Source organism: Periplaneta americana, chromosome 11, assembly GCF_040183065.1.
Source record: "Periplaneta americana isolate PAMFEO1 chromosome 11, P.americana_PAMFEO1_priV1, whole genome shotgun sequence".
NCBI classification, from domain to species: domain Eukaryota; kingdom Metazoa; phylum Arthropoda; class Insecta; order Blattodea; family Blattidae; genus Periplaneta; species Periplaneta americana.
The window spans coordinates 179,323,354-179,343,668 of record NC_091127.1 but is presented as its reverse complement, the minus strand read 5'-3'; the positions used below and the strand labels follow the sequence as shown (position 1 = coordinate 179,343,668).

The 20,315-nt window shown below is 33.4% G+C and overlaps 1 protein-coding gene across 3 annotated transcripts in view; it reads left to right on the top strand.

Moving 5' to 3' along the window:
- Dlg5 (Discs large 5) overlaps nt 1-16,964 on the top strand; it is a 117,522-nt gene extending 100,558 nt beyond the window's left edge. For 2 of the 3 annotated variants that reach the window (XM_069840578.1, XM_069840579.1), the window contains one exon: nt 1,973-16,964. In XM_069840578.1, the coding sequence (XP_069696679.1) occupies nt 1,973-2,079 (107 nt within the window). In that variant the 3' untranslated portion in view covers nt 2,080-16,964. The remainder of the gene's footprint in view (nt 1-1,972) is intronic. The other variant, XR_011334988.1, reaches the window with a different exon arrangement.
- Nucleotides 16,965-20,315: the final 3,351 nt, after the last annotated feature.

Here is a 20,315-nt window from a genome sequence, read left to right as displayed (position 1 = left end):
ACAATACATAGCCAATCAGATTATTAAATTTACAAACGCAAACGATCATTCATAAGTTGAGCTATATTATAATACAAAACAATTTAATTAAATTTAAGGCATAAACAATTGTTATTGTATGTAATTTTTGCTTGCAATAAAAATCTTGTAATCTTGTAAAAAAAAAAAAATAAAAGTGTATAATTCATATGGTCATTTTGACTGTATAAATGCACATACTTCTGCTTCAGTTATGCAATATTTTTTTTTTTTTATTTGTTTCAGGTTTCCATTTTTAAAGTTTGAGAACAGTGCCTTTATGGCTAAACAGTGTATATTTTCCAGTTATCTTATTTCTAATTTCTTTAGTAATAACTACTCCTAAAATCGGAGTCAACACATTGGTGTGACATAGTTTTCTATCTTGTTTTAACACTTTCCTGAAAAAAGTTACATACAATGTTATTCTTGGCAGCCATTCAGCTTTTGCCATGTTGGCTTTTAATTAATAATTTTGTAATTTCCATGAAATTTCATTGTTTCATTGTAAACTTCTGAATCCTTGTGATCATCCTTATTGAAGGGCAGATGTTTTATTTTATAAATCCGATATATATATATATATATATATATATATATATATATATAAGCTATCATTGCTAAATATTAAACCATTAGGGAAAATGATAATTTTCTCAAAACAAACTCATAACGAATTTTTTTATTTTCTGAAAACAAAAAATAATCTAGTGTAGTGTATAAGTGCCGTAATATGTTCCCAATGATTCTGAGTTTAGAGTAATGATTTTGTGATAAAATTTGATTCAAATCTGAAGCCACTGAAACAGAATTTGAACGACCTACATAACTCGTTAAAGTGCTCAGAAGATTAAACATTTCAATTCTAAGTAAAACATATTGAAAGGAATATGAAAATGTTTTCACTGAGTTTACAACTCATTTGACACAGTTCTATGAAAAGAACGATTTAATGAGTTTCGCTCAATTTTATACTAAGGAAATAAGTCTTTCTCAGTATCATAACTTAAATGCTCGGTCACAATATGATAACATACTAGAAATACCACTCCACACATCATCTCTTTATTCTTCATCTTTCACTGTTGCTACTTCTCGTCACTGGAATTCTCTGCCACCTGAAGTCAAGGGCTGCCGAACTTTAATTTCCTTTAAATGTAAATTAGAAAAATATTTTATGATGAGTTGTCAGACCTAACGCGTTGCAAATATTTAATGAAATATGTTCCACTGTATTTATTTTTATTTTTTTTTTATTTTTATCTTTTTTTGTTCCTTATTTTTATTGTGTAATCATGTAAATCGTGTTTATTTATCACTTAACGCCAATATGTATCCCACTGTGTTGTTTTTTTTTTATTATTAATCTATTTTTTGTGTGCATTTTATTCATTTGTCGGTTTCTTGTTTAATTATGTAAATCCTACTTAATTGTAATCCAATACTAATATGTATACTAGTGTGTTTATTTTTATTTCTACTGTGTACATTTTTTATTGAATTATCGGCTTCTGTGTTTATGTGATTCGTATTTGATTCTAACAACATTAATATGTATTCCACTATGTTTATTTTTATATTATTTGAGGTAAATTTTTATGTAACTACCTCTTTTGTTCTCATTATGTACCTAAATTGTATCAGTATGTAATTACTTAATTCTGATCCAGTTTTATGTTCAACTGTGTAACCAAGTTTTAATCCTGGTTGAGTGTAAGAGAAGGCCTTACGTCCTTAACTCTGCCAGGTTAAATAAAGCCATTATTATTATTATTATTATTATTATTATTATTATCATCATCATCATCATCATCATCATCATCAGTTCTGTATTTCCCTTCGCCTCCCATTTGTTTTCTGCAAGAGTACATTATATTATTTCAAGGCAGCATTAAAACGAATTTGTAAGCAAATGTGTTTGGTTTTTGTTTTACCACGATGTATCTTGTTGCAGCTGTGATACCAGCAGGTGTTAATGTGGCCTACATGTGCACACAGATAAAGGCAGCTGTTGATCAAGAGCAGAATAAAACTCTTTGGGTGCCAAGTGGTACGATGTGACACTCAGCATCATTCCCAGAACAGGCTGGGAAATCCATTACTGTGTTAGACACGCACAGATGGCAGTCCTTATAGTCTACTTCTAAAGGTAGTTCTTACAGTCTGTAATATGAGTAATTATCACGTGAGTTTATAGATATATGTCCATGCTAAGCAATCTGTAAAATAATAGAAATCTGCAAATGGAAGTCTCTAACTTGTTAAAATATAAATGCATCTCGTAACATAATCATATCATTTTTAACTTATGATTCTAAGTTATGGTGTAAAAAAGCAGAGAAATTCTCTTTTAACTGTATTACAAAGTGTCATAAATGCATAAAAATGACGATACTCATTTTGTAATTATAATAATTATATCAGTAGGCCTATATATTTACAATATACCACTTTTTGGCTAGCATTGTTGTATGAAAAGTGCGTATGAAATGTACTTCTATTTGTTGAATAATTGCACTTCGTGAAAATGTAAAGAAGAATAGAATCTAGTAGTGAATTTTCAATAAATTCATTTGACAGATATGAAATTCCATTACTAGTCTTGTATTGCTCATTAGAGTTGAAATTATCACAGGAAACTACAAATTTGAAACATTCTGATTTTGTATATATGTATGTGTAAATGAAATGGACCATTGAATGTGTTGAAAGGACCATCTGACTTATTTTTAAAGAATATATTCTTTTGTTGTTGTTCAGTTAACTGTCCGAAGACAGGTCTGAAACTCACAAGTGATACCAATATGGCACCACTTATGAGGCAATTAGGCCAGGAGATAATGGGGTAGGATGACCACTTCCTTTGCCCCTCCATTGCATTCTATGTTCCAACAATTGAACTATGTAATTTTGTATGTATTTGTAAAAGGTGCGGACTTTTATTGTAAATTCATATACCATTTAATATGAATTAAAAAGAGTTTGAACAATGTTTCAGTCAAAGATAACTGAAAGCAAACATCTGAGCTTAGAAAACATTGCATGCCTTAAAAAGGAGTGAATAGCAACAGTTCTCAACATATTTCAAACTGCTGCTACACAAAAGTGATGAAATGTATAATAAAAGTGATGTATTAGGATAATACATAGGTCTGTATGTCAGTTTGAACCTCATAATTTCATTTCGTCTTCTTTTTTTCCATTTAGCTGTCAATTGCCAATTGCAGTGAAGAGAAATACCCATATTTTGCTATTAAACTATCAGGTACATGAACAGAAACAACAGTGTGTGTTTTAAAAATAGCTTTTAGAAAATATCAGCATTAAAAATACAAAACATCGAAAGCTTTCTTTAATTGAAACGGTGTTAAGGCCAATTTCACCATCCATATTTAAATTTAAGTCTTCATTAAATCTTGGTTTAAGTAAGACTTAGCCAAATTTGCATTTCACCACAAATTTAAGGACAGGTTAGCGCACTAAGTAAGACTTAGATTTAAGGACCTGTTTTGGGCCATTTAGCTAATTTAAGTCTACGAAAAATGGCGGTGAAACTGGCAATGAATTATGTAGTTGATAGAAAAGAGTGGGTAATTATGACTTTGCTGTGCAAAAAAAAAAAAAAAAAAAAAAAATGTATTAGAAAACGAAATTACTTCTTTACTTTACTTGATGACAAAGAATCTATTCTCCATTTTCGCCTGGGTAAAACTTCAGGTCTATCTTGGAGAAGATTCAACATAGACTGGAGATCGAGACAGAAAAGTGAATATATTTTAACAGTCAAGTGTATTAATTATTTATATACCATTTTGAAGTTTGAAAACACCAACTACAGTGTGCCAAATTAATTGCTCTACATAATTGCTGTAAAATGTAAGTTTTTGATATGTTCACTAACCTAATTTTTGTATCCAAAAATCACGTTTCACTGAAAACTAATATTCTGCTGATTTGTTATGGACCAGGAGGCTTTGCCACAGCTATATTTAGCGACATTATAAATCTCAACAATTCAAACATGATATGCTATGAAAGTTATTTACTAAAATGCTGGTTGTAAAGCACGTTAATTAGTAAATTTTATTTCTTTTCTAGAAATCACACTGTTTCTCGCATCTGTTTTCTTATTTTCTACGGTTTTTTTTGTATTCTATCACTAATTTAAGCAGTAATTTATCATCCTGCTTTTTGCACTCATATTTAATAACAATGCTCGTATGTTTTCTGATCGTCATTTTTTCAAGGTCTCTTGAAATCAACACCGGTTTTGCATGTTTATCTATAGTATAAAAACGTGAAAACTGCTCGATTCTTCCTCAAAATGTATTCTGTTGGCTGTACTGCAATAATAAGTCGTCATTAGCAAAATGACTCTTAATTTGACATGATGAAACGCAGAATGATTTAGAAGAGGACTTATATTTAGTGAAGAGTTAGCGAAGTGAGACTTAACTCAGTTTTGGTGATATCATTACATTCATGTAAGTTTTTCTTTCACTCTTTTGAGAAATTAACAGCCCTCTTCCATAATAAATTCTTGTACGGATCAAAACATGTGACTAAAATAAATTTGCATTAAGATCATCGTAAACAAAGCCATTTCTGTCTTCAGTTGATCATCTACATGTAAAACTGCATATTATAAAATGTCAGTCAATTGAATTTTCTTTCCTATAAAACAACAGAAGACCTGTTTTGAGGTCAAAACTGCAACTATTATCTCTGAGAAGTTAATATGCATCCAATTGCCAAATCTTGATTTCTGACAAACAGGCTGTGAAGGTTGTTCCAGCTCTGTTTGATCATCACATTCAAAATCCTGTAATTGGTCGGCTAAATTACTTGAACTTTCTGGTGATTCTGGATCAATGTTGTCTAGTAAATCCAATTCTAATCCTGAATCAACATCTAAACTCATACCTAAACAACACTGGTCACATCAACAGCATCTTGAGAGATAGGAACAGACTCAATTGAACCTAAATGGCCGTTGACATTTCTTCTTTTTCTCGTTGCTTGCAATTTCGGTATAGTTTCAAACCTTATTTTCTTCAACAGTTCATAAACAACCATCCAAATGTTTTCATTTCTCTTCTTCATCTGGTGGTGGTACTTATACTTCTGGTAACAACATATTTAGTACTTGGTGTTTTTCCAGTAGAACTGTGTTAACAAATTTAGTAAGAAGGCGAGAAAATACATCCTCTTGCTTCATTTCCTTCTGCATTTTCCTTCCAATGGAGAAAAGTTTTTCTCCATGCCCCTTTTAGTGGTCTGAAAAAGGCCACATCCAGGGCTGAGTCTGTTGATTTGAATTGGAGAAATATTAAGTATGAGTTATTCTTAAAACACAGGCCTATGGAATCTTCTGATAAATGAGAAGATAAATTATCTTCAATAAGGAATTTTCTTTTCACTTTAGCTAATTTAAGTCTCAATAGACTAGTGCAATAGTCCTCACCCAATCATTGAAGCATTGTGTGTCGACCCAGCCAGATTTAGTGTGATTCTGTAGGACATCTTTTGTACCTCCTTCTGTACATGATTTATATATAGGGATACCTGATTCCCGCAAATTATTTTTTCACAGATTTTTGCTAATTGAATCGGAGAGTTAAAATTTTATATGTAGGAACGAAACTCTGTAGACACGTTTTACGATCGCGATTTGTCGCGAATTTTGCTTATTTTTTCCCGATTTTTGTGAATTTGGCCTTTTTTGCGTAAACGCAATTTTTTTTACGAATATCGCTGAATCGTACATTTTTCTTTCACGAAATTCCATTATTTCATTTTCTACAATGAAACATTCAAAATAAGGACGAAAATGGGTTTGTCTTTCGTGTTTTATTATGTGGAAAGCATGGCTGTTCAGCTGTGAAAAATTAAAATTTGTGTATTATATGCAGTGTTTAGGTTTGTTACACACTTAACTCAGTAAGAAGAAATATGTAAAGTTACCATATTTTCAGCAGGAGTACAGAATGAAGACTATGGAATAATGTACACCACGCTGAGGTTTAGTCTTGTAAAACTCAACCAGGCTAGTAATATTATTCAAATGGTCTTTAGCCCAAGATCAATAAGTTAGAGTGTAAATCGTTATATGTTAAATATTATGTTTTATTTAACGACGTTCACAAACTGCCAAGGTTATATCAGTGTCGTCCATGTGCCGGAATTTTGTCCCGCAGGAGTTCTTTTACATGCCAGTAAATCTACTGACATGAGCCTGTCGCATTTAAGCACACTTAAATTCTATCAACCTGGCCCGGAATCGAATCCGCAACCTCGGGCATAGAAGGCCAGCGCCAACCAGACCGACCTGTAAATTGTATGACACTGTTTCAACTGGTGTTGAAGGACTTTATTATGATAACTTTAAACTTCTTTCCAATTAAGACAAAATCTTGGAACCTAGAATTAAATTAATTTTGAATTTCAGTTAATATTTGCACATAATCGTTTAACACGGCTTCATCACGAGCAGTTTCTATCGTTCGAAAGTGAGCCATATTACCTTCCCGAAACTGACTTACGAAAAGTGTAAGTTTACGACTGAAATTCCGTAATTTATTCGACATATCAACAATCAGCTGGCCTTTTCCCTGAAGAGAGATATTTAAATTGTTGAAGATTAATAAATTTTAACATACCCTACCTCATGTAATAATGCAACTTTCAACTCCTGAACCTTTTTACTGCGATCTTCACCTACAAAACCATCGTATCTCTATGTGTGGACTAGTAATAACGCATTATATTATGTTTTCCTCTTTTTTCAAACTTTTGTGGCAGATAAATATTGACTCCAGCTGCTGTGAAAAAATAAGCATTTTCTCATGCAATATTGAAAGAATTTGTCTGATGATCACTTTTCCGCCTTTTAGATTCCTCCATTATGTAGTCGTAGATAGGCAAAGTTAAATAGCTACTGATAATACACACTACACCAGATAGCTGTGTGGACTATCCTCTACCTATAGGAGATGTATATCATTCCGGCGAGCTGTTAGACAGCTCTCCCGCTTCGAGGGAGCGGCCGCGCTCAATGAGCGCTGTTTGTGCAGGCCTGGTCTAAACATACCAAATAAAATAAGATGTCACATTTTTCTAGCTGATGTAACAATTCAGTAGCTTCCACGGCTTCCTTCTTTTTATCTCTACCAGACAATTTTTTAGGCCCAATCCAACACAGTTAAATTGACTCTTGAAGAAATGAATGCATTTTCGACTTCTTACTTTAATGCTATCAACTGTAACTATTGCTCTGGATCCACGGTTTAGTTTTAATGTTGAGTATTTTCCATTAAAAAACGCAAAAATTCCCATATTTTTTGGGTGGGCCTGGGCCCACCCGCTAGCTACGCCACTGATGACAATGGTTCACACAAAAGCATGTTCCTCTCCAATGAATGTTTATGTTCATATTACACAAACACGACATATACTGCTAGGTCTGTCTTGTTGATAGATTCGTTTATTTGCAGAACAGAATCATGCACTGGAGATGACGAATTAGCTCCTGCTTCATGTTAGTGGCTAAATCTTTATCCAGCGAGATATTGCGTCATCTAAGTAAGTGATGAGGGCTTTGTTTGACCTAATTTTCATCCAGCATGCATTTAACCTAGGTCTGCAAATGGCATCATTGCCAACTAGCCGAGCATTGGAAAACAGTAACATTTAACTAAGTCAACAGCATAGGATTTAATTAATCACTCTCTTGTGTGGGCTATTCAGTAACTATTATTGTATAAGATACTTCGGTTGCCTTATCATTTGCCGTACCAGTGAGCAATGCGTGAGTCATATATTTTTTAATCTATCTGTGCTTCGGTGGCTGGTCATGATAATATCTTTGAAAAATATTGGAGTGCAAGAGGTCAAATGACTTTATTGTCAAACACCTGGCATTAGAAAACAACAACGTATTTTTTAATCTCTAATAATGCATCTCTTTGTACGTAAAGAAAAACTTAAATTTTTAACTTCACACTCCAAATGCGTGGTTTTGAAATGACACAATTTAGCTGAAAATATTGAACTATTTGGAAACATTTTGTGGTATAAAACACACATACAAATTCAAGGAAAGGTAGCTTTCATAATATTTACGTTTCTTAATGGTATTTTCGAGTTTTTCTTTCAACAGAACATTGTTTCTCCTTCCCAGTGTATGTATTACGTGTATTTACATCTATTATGTATTCTTTAGTTGTCTCATTGTTTAGGTTAGAAGGGCCTGACACTGTCTCTGAAACTTCTGCTGTAGAAGACAAAACTTTCTTGATGGATGATTTGATGTTCCAGTCTTCAGCCACTGGTCCATCACAAATACTTACCACTACCATAAATGTGCAGACTTACAATGCATTACTTCCCCAACTTAACTGAATTGAAATGAACTGAAGAGACAGAATAAAGTTGGAGCGAATTTTGTAGCATAAATTGTTGCGAATTCCAAGAACAATGAGTGAATAGGGTAGTTCCATGGAGAGACTGCTTGACTTGAATTCATTGTTTCAAGAGCAATATTTTTCTGAGAACTAATCTGCTTGAGATATATCCAACTGCAGGTTCACAACAAAACACCCTGTTTCGAAACTACTGCCATAATCAGAATTAGACTTTTGGGTATTCCACTGTATCCTGGAACTTAACATTTTCAGCATTTCGCAACCACATACAGGTTTCATCATAATCAGGAATTGCCAACATTGTTCACACCACTGCACTGTGCCAATGTATCTGAAATGCACATGTTTGGATTTATATTTCAGCATAACACTCTAAAACATACATGGGCACAATTTTCGGTTACGTGAGGCACTCAATTTGAAATAGTTTGTTTACTAGGAGAGGAGACTGCAGAGTAGGATGGGAAATATAAACTGCTGTGACCTGCATCACCATATCGTAATCGCTAAGGCGGTCAGTGGCGAATTATTAGGAAAGCACTTGGTTAACGTGAGAGACTCGAAAACTTTTATTCAATTTGGCACATTAATTCGGCAGCTTTAATCATAAACCTCTTTACTATTTCTCCATCATTGAATTGGTTTAAATCACAGGCGAGAAATTGCGTAACTAGCCAATAATATTCCATCACATTGTCTACGTTTATTTTCTTGAATATTCTGGCATTTATCAAGATTACTTAATAGATTTGCACGTTCTCGACCTAAAATAATTTCAGAAAATCATATTTCGTTTTCTACGCACATTTGATATATATTTTTTTTATATAAATTTCTTTTGGAAATAATACGTACAGACAACATTTAATTCCTCGTACCTTTTAATGCAGCGTGTTTAAGGTATAATGTCGTATTTAGTATACTATGCAAATGTTAAGATCATAAATTTTCTTCGGAATAGTACGAAAAATAACATTTAATTTGTCTTACCTTCTAATTGAGCATGTTCTTTATGACATAAGGAGTAATGTCGTTGTATATTAAATTTATTAATGCCTAATAGGATTTTCGAGCATAACATACATCGTATGTTCTCCCTTCTAAACAGCAAAAAAACTCTTCCTCCCATTTCTCATGAAATAATCGTTTTCTAACGCGTACACACTGCTTTGATAATGCCATTATGCCACCACTGATATTGCTTATGAAACTGATATAGAACCTGCCCACACCTAGGAGCTGCGTGAGGGAGCAACGGGGACTGTGAAGGTGATGTCACTCAAAGCGATAAGCTCTGTGAAGGTCAGTGAGGCACAATGTCCATCTCTGCTCTAAAACGACTCCAGGCTACCAGTATGACAGTAATGTTTAAATGTGTTGTGTCACTCAGAAAACTTTTGTCATTTACGAGTATAACTGAGGGGAGAATGAGAATTGCATTTCATTCAATTGGTTTCCTTCCGCACCACTGTCTTTTCTCGTTTTTGCACGTCACTTTAGAACTATGGAATAGCAGATTTCTTAAGGATACGTTGTTTCATGAGACCAAGACTACCTGCTAATTGGCTTGAAAGTTCATAATCATCATTTAGGAAATGATGCAAACACATAATTGATGTTTTGCTTGGAATAAAGTCCGTTTTATCCATGCTGCACTTCTTGTTGGATCCTTTTCTTTCTTAGGAAATCTATGAAAACTGTTTTTTTTTTTCTTTTTCTTTATCATTGTGACCATTACAACTGAAAACGCAATAGTATGGCATGATGTTGATTGTTGAGGCATGTTTCTCTTACTACTATATAGACTTACCACGCTGCAAGGCTGCCTCTGAGGCTGGTTGCTGGACGTGATGTCATCACTCCAGCTGTGCTGCCTAAGAAACACATATAACTCAAGAACGGCAATTTATAACAAACTCGAATTTTTTTCCAGAGTCCTTGTGTTCGTGTGTTCTTTAATTAACTCCACTCCCCTTGATTTTTATCACAGTGGGCCTTTAAGCTTACCCTATGTTTCCATTAGGTAAACTTTAGGTTTTAAGAAAATAAATATGAGCAGTGAATAAGGAAGAGTGGACATAAACGAAGTGCATCTACTTAATGCAGTGTACAGTGCATTAAAGAAAATAATGAAATTCCTCAAGCCACAGGGATATTATACTGTAAAGAAGTTGCTTTGCCTGAATGGTTCAGTTATTTTGACCATATGAAAACCAGTGTCAAGAAGTCATATACTATATACATCACTTGAATCACAAAAAATTCTTTATCGTGAATTTATTGTATACCGTTTTTAATTATCTAATCATAATGCTTGGTAAGCACCTATTTTTATTTAAATTATTTGATAGGTTTGGTTTAATTATGATACGTAAATTAAAATTACTGGATATTTAAATAGAATCATATAACTGTTGTTCTTTGAGTATCTGCTGGACTATTAGGTGGAATTTTTTTATGAATCTATAATTTAGCCCATTTTATACTGTCTTCACTCAGAGTTGAAAAGGTAATGATATCCCCACCGATCACGATTTAACCCCAAAAAATACCAAGTCGTACTGAATCTTGGGACTGTTCTGGAAGTTTTGGCAACGAGAAAAATTCTGTCAATGCTTGGGATTGAACACAGAACCTTTCAGTCCGTAGTCACTTGCTGTACCAACTGAGCTACCCAGCTGCCAGAATAAAGTTAATGGTGTGTTATTGAAATAGCAGTTGTGATCCACATGCATAACTTATTACCTACTAAGAAACTAATTTACCTCTCTCTCTTTTTTTATCTTGCATATATTTTAGTCACTACACATTTTGTGAAATAATCTTATGTAAAACGCGAAATAATGTTATATATTAATTGATTTTGCATATTATCTGAGCACACTTTCCAGGGGGTGGTAGCCTTCTGGGGATCTGAAGTACAGTTAATGGGGGGCTGTGAACAACATAATAATAATAATAATAATAATAATAATAATAATAAATAATTTTTAAAAGTTGTTCGATGAAAATTCAATCATCTAACTATTTTGTGTTAAATACGAGGGTAATTTCATAAATAATGCACAGGTTGGCAGAACTGCGAAATGGATGACAACACCAATGAAAATTACGTCAGAGTTGAAGGATTGAGGAAGAAGCACGTCTGTTCATTTCGTCCATAGCATACTCTGTGATTAGGTAATGAGAGCTAGAAATGGAGCCTACACATATCTCGGATACCATGACGATTGAAGACCAAAGATCGAATCTATATGTGACAAAACTCCCCTCCCACAGAAATCCACACTTACACAGTGCTTTGAGTGAAGTTTGTTGTGAACTTAAGTGGACCGTAATACAGTTCCTCATTGGGCTATTCGTTTTTGTGATGGACCTGTCAGCAAGTTTGCAATGTCCAGGCATTTCTGCTTCTGTTCAGCAGTCAAGCAGTGAGAGACCCATCTTGCAGAAATTTTCATCTTCTTCAAATTCTTTGTCAAAATACGGAATACCGAATTTTGTGAAATGCCTGTAGCTTCTGAAAATTTTTCACATGTCACTCGATCTTCTTGAAGAGCATCTACCACAAGTTTCACACATTGTTCCTGTGTTAATGTTTTCGACTTTCCTGATCTTGTATCATTGTCTAAGCTGACATTAAAACGAGTACCCAATGAGAAACTGTACTACAATCCACTGTAAGCTCACCATAAACTCCGCTCCACTGTAGATTTCTGTGAGATTTTACCGCATAAAGATTCTATCTTTGATCTTCAATCGTCACAGTACCCAAGACACAAGTAGGCTCCATTTCTAGATCTCTTTCGTAAGCACAGAGTATGCTATGGATGAAACAAACACACGTGCTTCTTCCTCAATCCTTCAACTGCAACTAACGTAATTTTCATTGGTGTTGCGTCATCCACTTCACAGTTCTGTCAACCTGTGCATTATTTATGAAATGGCCCTCGTAAAAACATAATTAAATTGATTCCAAATTTCACCTTACTAAGTTCTACATTGTGCTCTACACCTTAGGCCAGGAGCCACACTAAAGTAATGTGAGGAAAAGGGGGGGGGGGGCTTATTATTAGAGAGATTCAGAAACTCTCTTCTAGTATATTTTATATTTTTTTACTAGAGAAAGGAAAGAAGTCTCTTGCTCTAAATTTTTATTTCATCCTCATTTTTGTCGGTATAGTAAAATTATATCTTCATGGCCATTCACTACATCTGCACAACATGCCAGGGACTGGCCATGAAGAAAGAACTGTACTTTAAATGTAATTCCTCAAAAGGAATGCTATTGTAACAGTTTGTTTCAACTTTCTAATATATGTTTATTTAATAACATTTTCTCTGTATGGGGAGTTTTCTGAAAGAAAATCAATATTTTAAATTTCTCAATGATAAAACCTTCTACTGTTCTTGAATGAAACATAAAATTAAGCGTAGAATATGTCAGCTGGGTACAAGCAAAGATTTGTTTAGCAAAAAAAATTAATTTGCCCTTTTGATGAAAGATAGGCACTTCTCTATCTTAATTTTAACTGGCATTTGAAATTGTTAAGGAATATATGAGATAGTAAATTATTTTTACATGGTGCTTATGTTTCGCATTATTTGAATTCATATCTGTTACTTTCGAACAATGTAAATTATGTTACGAGAAAAATGTATGTTACTGTGCAGATACCCAGGAGAAAATTAAATTTTGTTGACAATTCAAGACATATCGAGTTTAATATTTGAAGCAACAGTAATACATTATTCTGTATTTATTTAATCTTGTTTGTAATAGTTAATGAATATGTTATGTGGTTACCATTTCTTATATACTTTGCAGAAGAGGCTCCATGTCTTTCTTATATTAACAAAGCTGTACTGAAAATGTTATGAGAAAGCCTTTCCCAGTTTCACATTTAAATAATTTAGAAGAATATACTTGCAAAATAAATAAAAACTTACGGTGACCTGCTGTAAGAGTCTAGTCAATCTATTTGCTGAGCTGAGAATGTCATTAACCAAATATTTATTATTTTTATTTTATTATATTATTAATTATTATTATTATTGTTATTATTATTATTACTACTACTACTACTACTATATTATTCTTTGTTATCACCATCATCGTCATCGTTGTCAACATATTACATTTTGAAATCTTTAGTGTTCTAAGGATGTATATTGGAGAAACACCAAATATACTTATTTTTTCCTTCTCGCTCATATGCAAATTTAGTTGGCCAGGTGACTGGGTCAGGTATGGTTACTAAAAATATTCCATTATATTGTATATTTTTGTTAAATACACTTTGTCAATAATGTTAATTTTGTTAGGCTACCTTTTAGTCTTATGGACATGTATCTAGATATCTCACTAATTTATCATTACTTCATATTGTAGTCTGTGTATAAAACAGTAAGTAACCATGTTATAAGGTATAAGGATGTACAGTTATTTTTCTAAATTGTTGGTTTTATACACACATACTGACACACAGAAACACGATTGGTCTGAAAGAAGAGAAGGTCATATGGTGAAAGTAGGAGACACACCAGATTTACTTGGTCACAGGATGAAATAACCATTTACTGATTTAAGACTGTCCATGCACATAGCTTTTGTATTAACATTATGTGTGTGAATTTGTTTCATTATTTGTTGCAAATGTATTCAATGTAATTTCAATATTAAATGTGCAAGTAAGAGGGAATTTCCATTGCTTGTGGTCAAGTGAATATGGCAGATCTATTTATATATATTTTTTTAAGATTTATAATTTTTTCTTGCAACAATTGAAGCGTCGGCTGGAACAACGTTGTAAGTTACAAAATTTTCATTCGGCGTGTTTCCGTGTAATAATGTTGTATGTCATGTTACCTTGCTATACTCTTTGGCTTGCAACTGTCCATCAATGCAGTACGTGAAATTTGTCCACTCAAAAGTTTGCTACCCTCATAAGAACAACGTTGTATGCGTATAAATTTTTGCTGCTCCTGTAAATTTTACCAAATGTAACTTATAACGTTGTTCCAGCCGACGCTTCAATTGTTACTTTAGACAGAATTTGTTTTCATGATTTCATTACACAAGTCAGTGTTTAGTAATTCTCAAACCTTCGCCACTAAGACCATTTCTATAAACCAGAACATTGCATGGACAGCTGCCAAATACCGTCAAAATTCCTTACATAATGAATTGAACTAAAAACATGGATATGTTTCACAGAGTAGATTATATTCAGTTTCAAACTGGGGAGTTACATTTTCGCGAAATGAAAATATTTATAGTCTCGACGCTGTTATTTCCGGCGTGACTCCGCCTCTTTGCTTATGTCTTAGAAAGTGAAGGCTCTATAAAGTCTATGTAGGTAGTATCGTTAGCCATTTTTGTTCTTACATTGCCGAGCTACCATACGAGGAATCTATTTGCCACACCGTTAAACATTATCATGTCGTAGCTCCTATGATAATAAATCAAACGCAATGTAATTCAGCAAATAATTGAGCGGCAAATAACATATTCGTGTGCTTTCTGCGAATGCCAATGATAGAGCTAAAATGGCGGGTGATTATATTAAGTATTTATCGAGCCTTAAGAAATGAATCAGCGAATCACAAGACGCACGCGTTTAAATGTAGCCGACCTGTAACACGATTGGCTGCCGGAAATTAGAGCGACGGGACTATAAATATCAACCTTAAATTTAATTTTATTACGTCCAATGTAGGACCAAGTTCAGACTTGCCTTGGTGTTGGTTGAGGTCCAGATGTGTTCTCCTGTATGGCATTTCGTGGTGTTTCGTTGTGTATCTGACCTTCACTTTGGAACAACTCAGTGGCCTGCTTGAATGACATTCTCTCGCCCTTTCTTGAAAATCATTGGTCTGTTCCCAGCTTTTGATACAAATATTGGAAGTAACTAGCTCAAGTATGTGTAGACTGAGCATCTGTATTAAAAGTTACCATGAATTATGCAGATTTCTTCATATTATTGAAGTACCATTTTATTGACATGAGATGCCAGTTGAGAATGGAAGTTTCCAAATAAAAACGAGCAGATAATGAATTCAATCCATCAATTGAACAATATTTTATTTTTAATTAGAAATACATAACAGTGGCTCAGTAGGAATTATTTTAGCTCTGAGAAGGACAGTTAAATAGATTTCATTGATATAGAGTAAAGTGTAAAGAGGCATCTAGTTGTGATAACATAATAGAAGAGGGCCCAGCTTACATGGTTTCTTTGCATTAAGTCACAAATAATTATAATGTATTCAGTGATATAATGTTTGTAGAATACTGAAAATGCTCAAAAGCAGTTGTTACCCAAGAGAATACGTACCCTCTGTTCAATATCTGGCATGTTTGTCTTCCTTGTGAACTTTAGTATTATTTGAAAGAGAATAACCGTTGACAAATACTCTTTTATAGAACTTTCTCCTCTTTTCTTCCCTTTTTAAGACATACACCTGTAAACTTCATACCAAATAAATTAAGCTTTTATAATGAAGAACATTTATGAAACCATTTTATACATATAATAGAGAAATAATCCTATATTTAACAACAATAATGAAACATAGTCTTCTTATTTTTACCAGTTTTTCATGGCAGCTTTTATTTAATTTACTGACAAGATTCAGAGTAAAACTGTCAGTCAGTTTTTGAATATGAATCGAAGGTTTTAATTTTTGATAACTTTATAGATACCGATTTTAGTAACAAGAAGGTACAATGTGGGTAAAAGTAGCTGGTAGTGGTAGTTATGTTTCAGAGCATGTAGAGTTCATGCTGTAAACACTCTTACTGCCATTACCAGAATTAGTCTTTCATCCTTCCGTGAATGGGCTTCAGAGCCTACTCCCTAATAAGTAAAATAGTTCATTCACAGGTGAAGGGTTTATGATCCACTTCTGCCTAGTATTTTGAACTGATCAAATAGCACAAATATAATAATGATATTATTATACACATATTTGTTAGATTTTCTACACTGCAGGACCCTAACAATTAAGATTTTAAGATATATAAAGAATACATATTCCTATAGTTTCTTAATACCTATATTTGGAACACTAATTGCAATACAAATAATGTGGAACTAAGGAATTGATTTGCCTTGTTAAGACTGACATTGCTAGAAAATTGAAGGCACTTGCAGTGTTATAAATGGTGTTGAACTCCATGTAGACATATTATTTCCTATGAAAATATTTATATATAAATATATATACATACATAATAAGTTACTTTCACATTTGCTTATATATAAGATGTGTTTTTGTCTATTAGTATATAATATGAAAATGGACAAACAATAATTTATTAATGCTGATGTGTGGATGTTGTAAGTATTAATATACAGTATTGTGGTTGTCACAAGTCAGTCAAGGTAAACATTGTAAATCCTGTGTGTTTACATGTATGTGATACAGAACAAATCACTCTTCTATGTATGGTGAGTGAAATTCAATAAATATTGGAGAGGAGCATTGTGGTTTGTTAGAAATACACTTTTTTATTATATATTTATTTTATTTAATCTTCATTTACTGATTTATTCACGTATCCTTTGTGTCTTCTATCACTTTGGGAAAACATAAAATTGAAATGCCATAATATGAGAACAATTATTTTCAGTAATCTCTAAATACAGAGCGTTCGCCTACGGGTGGGGCCAGGAAAGCGGCCTGCCTGCGGTGTTGCTTGCGGGAATCGTCTATCCGTAAGCTTCCGATTTCTATACTTATTCTCTGTAGAGTTTTAATTTTAAAAGTTTAGCAGCAGTAAAGACTGATGTTTTTGAAACACTAACTTTCTGTGAAACACTTCTTAGAGATTTATTAGGAGAGTGTGTAAATGATGCACTGATTTCATCACTTTTTTCTCCCATCAATACTCTTTGTTTTCGCTTAGGAATTGTAGCATTTATCGACCCTGTTGTCCTTAATTTGTTAACAAGACGTCTAACAGTTTCTGTACCCTGAATTGGAGCACCCGAATATTTCACTTCAAATTGCCTACGCACCTCTCTACATGACTCTGTTTTCACATATGCATCATACATAAAAACTCTCTGTTCAAGTGTGAATTTTGCATTTTGCATTGTTAACAAATTTTACACACACGCGGAATATTTATGCAACTGTGTCAAGAAACTGCATTGTACGTGTTAAATACTGCAACATCTGGCTCACAACTGATAACTTGTCGACCTTGATGTCCTTGATTGTCGAGCGTGTCTCAACAACTGCGCGCACAAAGCGGCGTATCAGTACATGCCACTTTCCTGGCCCCACCCGTAGGCGAACGCTCTGTACATTCCAGATAGATGGGAGTTTTGACCACATGAGATCTCAACGTGCCCACCATTGTGTACACTACCATGAAGCTAGTCCTTCTCGTGTGTGATCTTATATCTCAGGGTATTTTTTTTCGAAAGCTGAAAGAATATTTGCTTTGTGACCATAAATATATCTGGACTGCTGTGCATAAGCATTTTTCTTTACAAACATGAAACAAATAAGTCGGGTAGTGTGAGGTCTGGAGAATTTAGAGGCCATGTAATTGCCCTGCACAACCATACCAGTTGATGTGAAATGTTATTCAGAAAAATCACGAACTTCATTTCCTCAATGGGGTGGTATGTCATTCTGCTGGAACACCGCGTCCATGTGGTTTTCCTGTTGCAGGTGTGGTATAGAAAACAAATATAATTCATTTCTGCATATCACATAATGCCTAAATGTGTTTCATGTGGTAGATTAGAGTTTTTGGTAATGTTGGGTGGTCATCGACCTAAGACCCTTCTTGGTCTTGTTGTCATAACATTGCTAATAACAGCCTATGTCTACCATTGCATGGCATGTTAACAGACCCACTTTTTTAAAAGAGTGGTATCATAACATTATTGATTTGTAATTTGGAGTGCTTCAGATACCATACTCACGGTGAAAACAACATTGAACTGATGTTACACTTTAAAATCCCGTAAAATAGTAAGCTTTTAGCTCACTGCCTGCTGGATCGCATGCTATGGCTGCTTAAACTGCCTGCTCAATCAGTGCTTATGTGCGAGTCTTGAAAAAAGTTAGTTTGCCGCTATTGTTATGACGTCTGTAAGTACCAGAAGAGACAAGGGCTTAGGGAAATGATGGCTCAGGGTGTCCGGATCCTTCCGCATGGCTTAATAATATAATATAATAATATATATATTAATAATATTAATACCGAACTTAAAACTTTATTTTATTCTAAGTGATACTATATGCAAACATATCCAAGGCCTACTGTTCTATTAAGTTCAGTATTGCTAGAAAGTAATCACCATATACAAAAAGACTCATTCGAAGTGTAATAAATTATGCGCTCATTAAAAAAAATCCTTCCCCCCCCCCCCCCCGAAAAGAAATGCTGAGTAAAATACTGCAAACAGATAATTTACCCCACACCTTTGGAAATATTGAGTTACAATTCAATGTGTTTTACGAGATACGAGATATTGCATTCTGATCCTTTCCACTTTTTGTTGCTGTAATATCATGGATGACTAAAAAGTTACACCATTGTAAATATTGTTATGTTTAGGAAACCAAGTGTTATATCTCCTACAAAAAAATCTTGTTCAGAAAACAACATTAAATGAAACATATTTTAACTTGGGTATTTCATACTTCCAATATATTTTATACACCATTGTAAATATTGTTATGTTTAGGAAACCAAGTGTTGTTTCTCCTACAAAAAAATCTTGTTCAGAAAACAACATTAAATGAAACATATTTTAACTTGAGTATTTCATACTTCCAATATATTTTAAAGAAAAAAAATCATATAATTAATAAACAATCACATACACTGCAAGATTTCAAATTAAAAGTATTATAATTTACTCTGCACACTTAGCACAGTCAAAACAACGGCAGTTACTTGCTGCCCTCTAGCGTCGAATCTGGACAACAATGCTTCACACAAAAAAAAAAAAAAAAAAAGCTAAGAAAGAGGAATGAGCAAGCAGTTAAGCAGCCGTAAGATGCGATCCAGCAGGCAGTGATTTAGCTCATTACTTTGCAATAAACGGAATTTTGTTTATTCACTTGTTGCTCAGGGATAATTTGATTTCTTTTGTTTGTAAAACGAATGATGATACAAAACTCTATGTTTTATCATATTGAAACTGAAATAACATTGTATCACTCCTCAGTCATTTCACACCAAAATGAGCATAAGTACTTTTTTTTTTAAGTTCAATAAAAATGCAGTTTAATGAAATAATAAACTTAAAATTGACATGGTAAAAGAATTTTATCTCTCCAAGTTCACTTTTTTTTTTTTTTTATATATTTTATTCGTACTTGAAGTGAAGGATAATAAGGCTGATACCTTTGGTCCTAAATATGACTAAGTTCGTAGCTCTGTATTTATACAGTTTATGGGAACAAAAAATTGTGCAGCAAAACTTTTTAGTAAGTAGCAATGCAGCATTTTCTGAGAAAATATTCAAGACTTTTAAATATTTTATTATAGGAGTTAATACAACAATTTTTTTTTTTTAGATAAATAGGAATAGAATAAAAAGCAAAGATGAGGATGAAAACATACAAAGAAATGCTGAAGGCAAACAAAGAAGAATGACAAAATTGTTTGAAAAAAGATACTCAGCAGAAGAAAGGAGCCAGCAGCAAAGATAAGATTGCTTTGGCAAATAGCAATTCGAAATTGAAGCTGAAAAGACTTAAAGAGACAGAAAAGAAAAAGAAAGTACAGATCTAGGAAGAAAGAAGAATTTCAGGAAAGTCAATGTGAAAATCACTCTTTGAATGTTAAGATCTTATTCTCGCCCAGGTACAGTTACGTCACATGTAATTAGCGTATTGTAA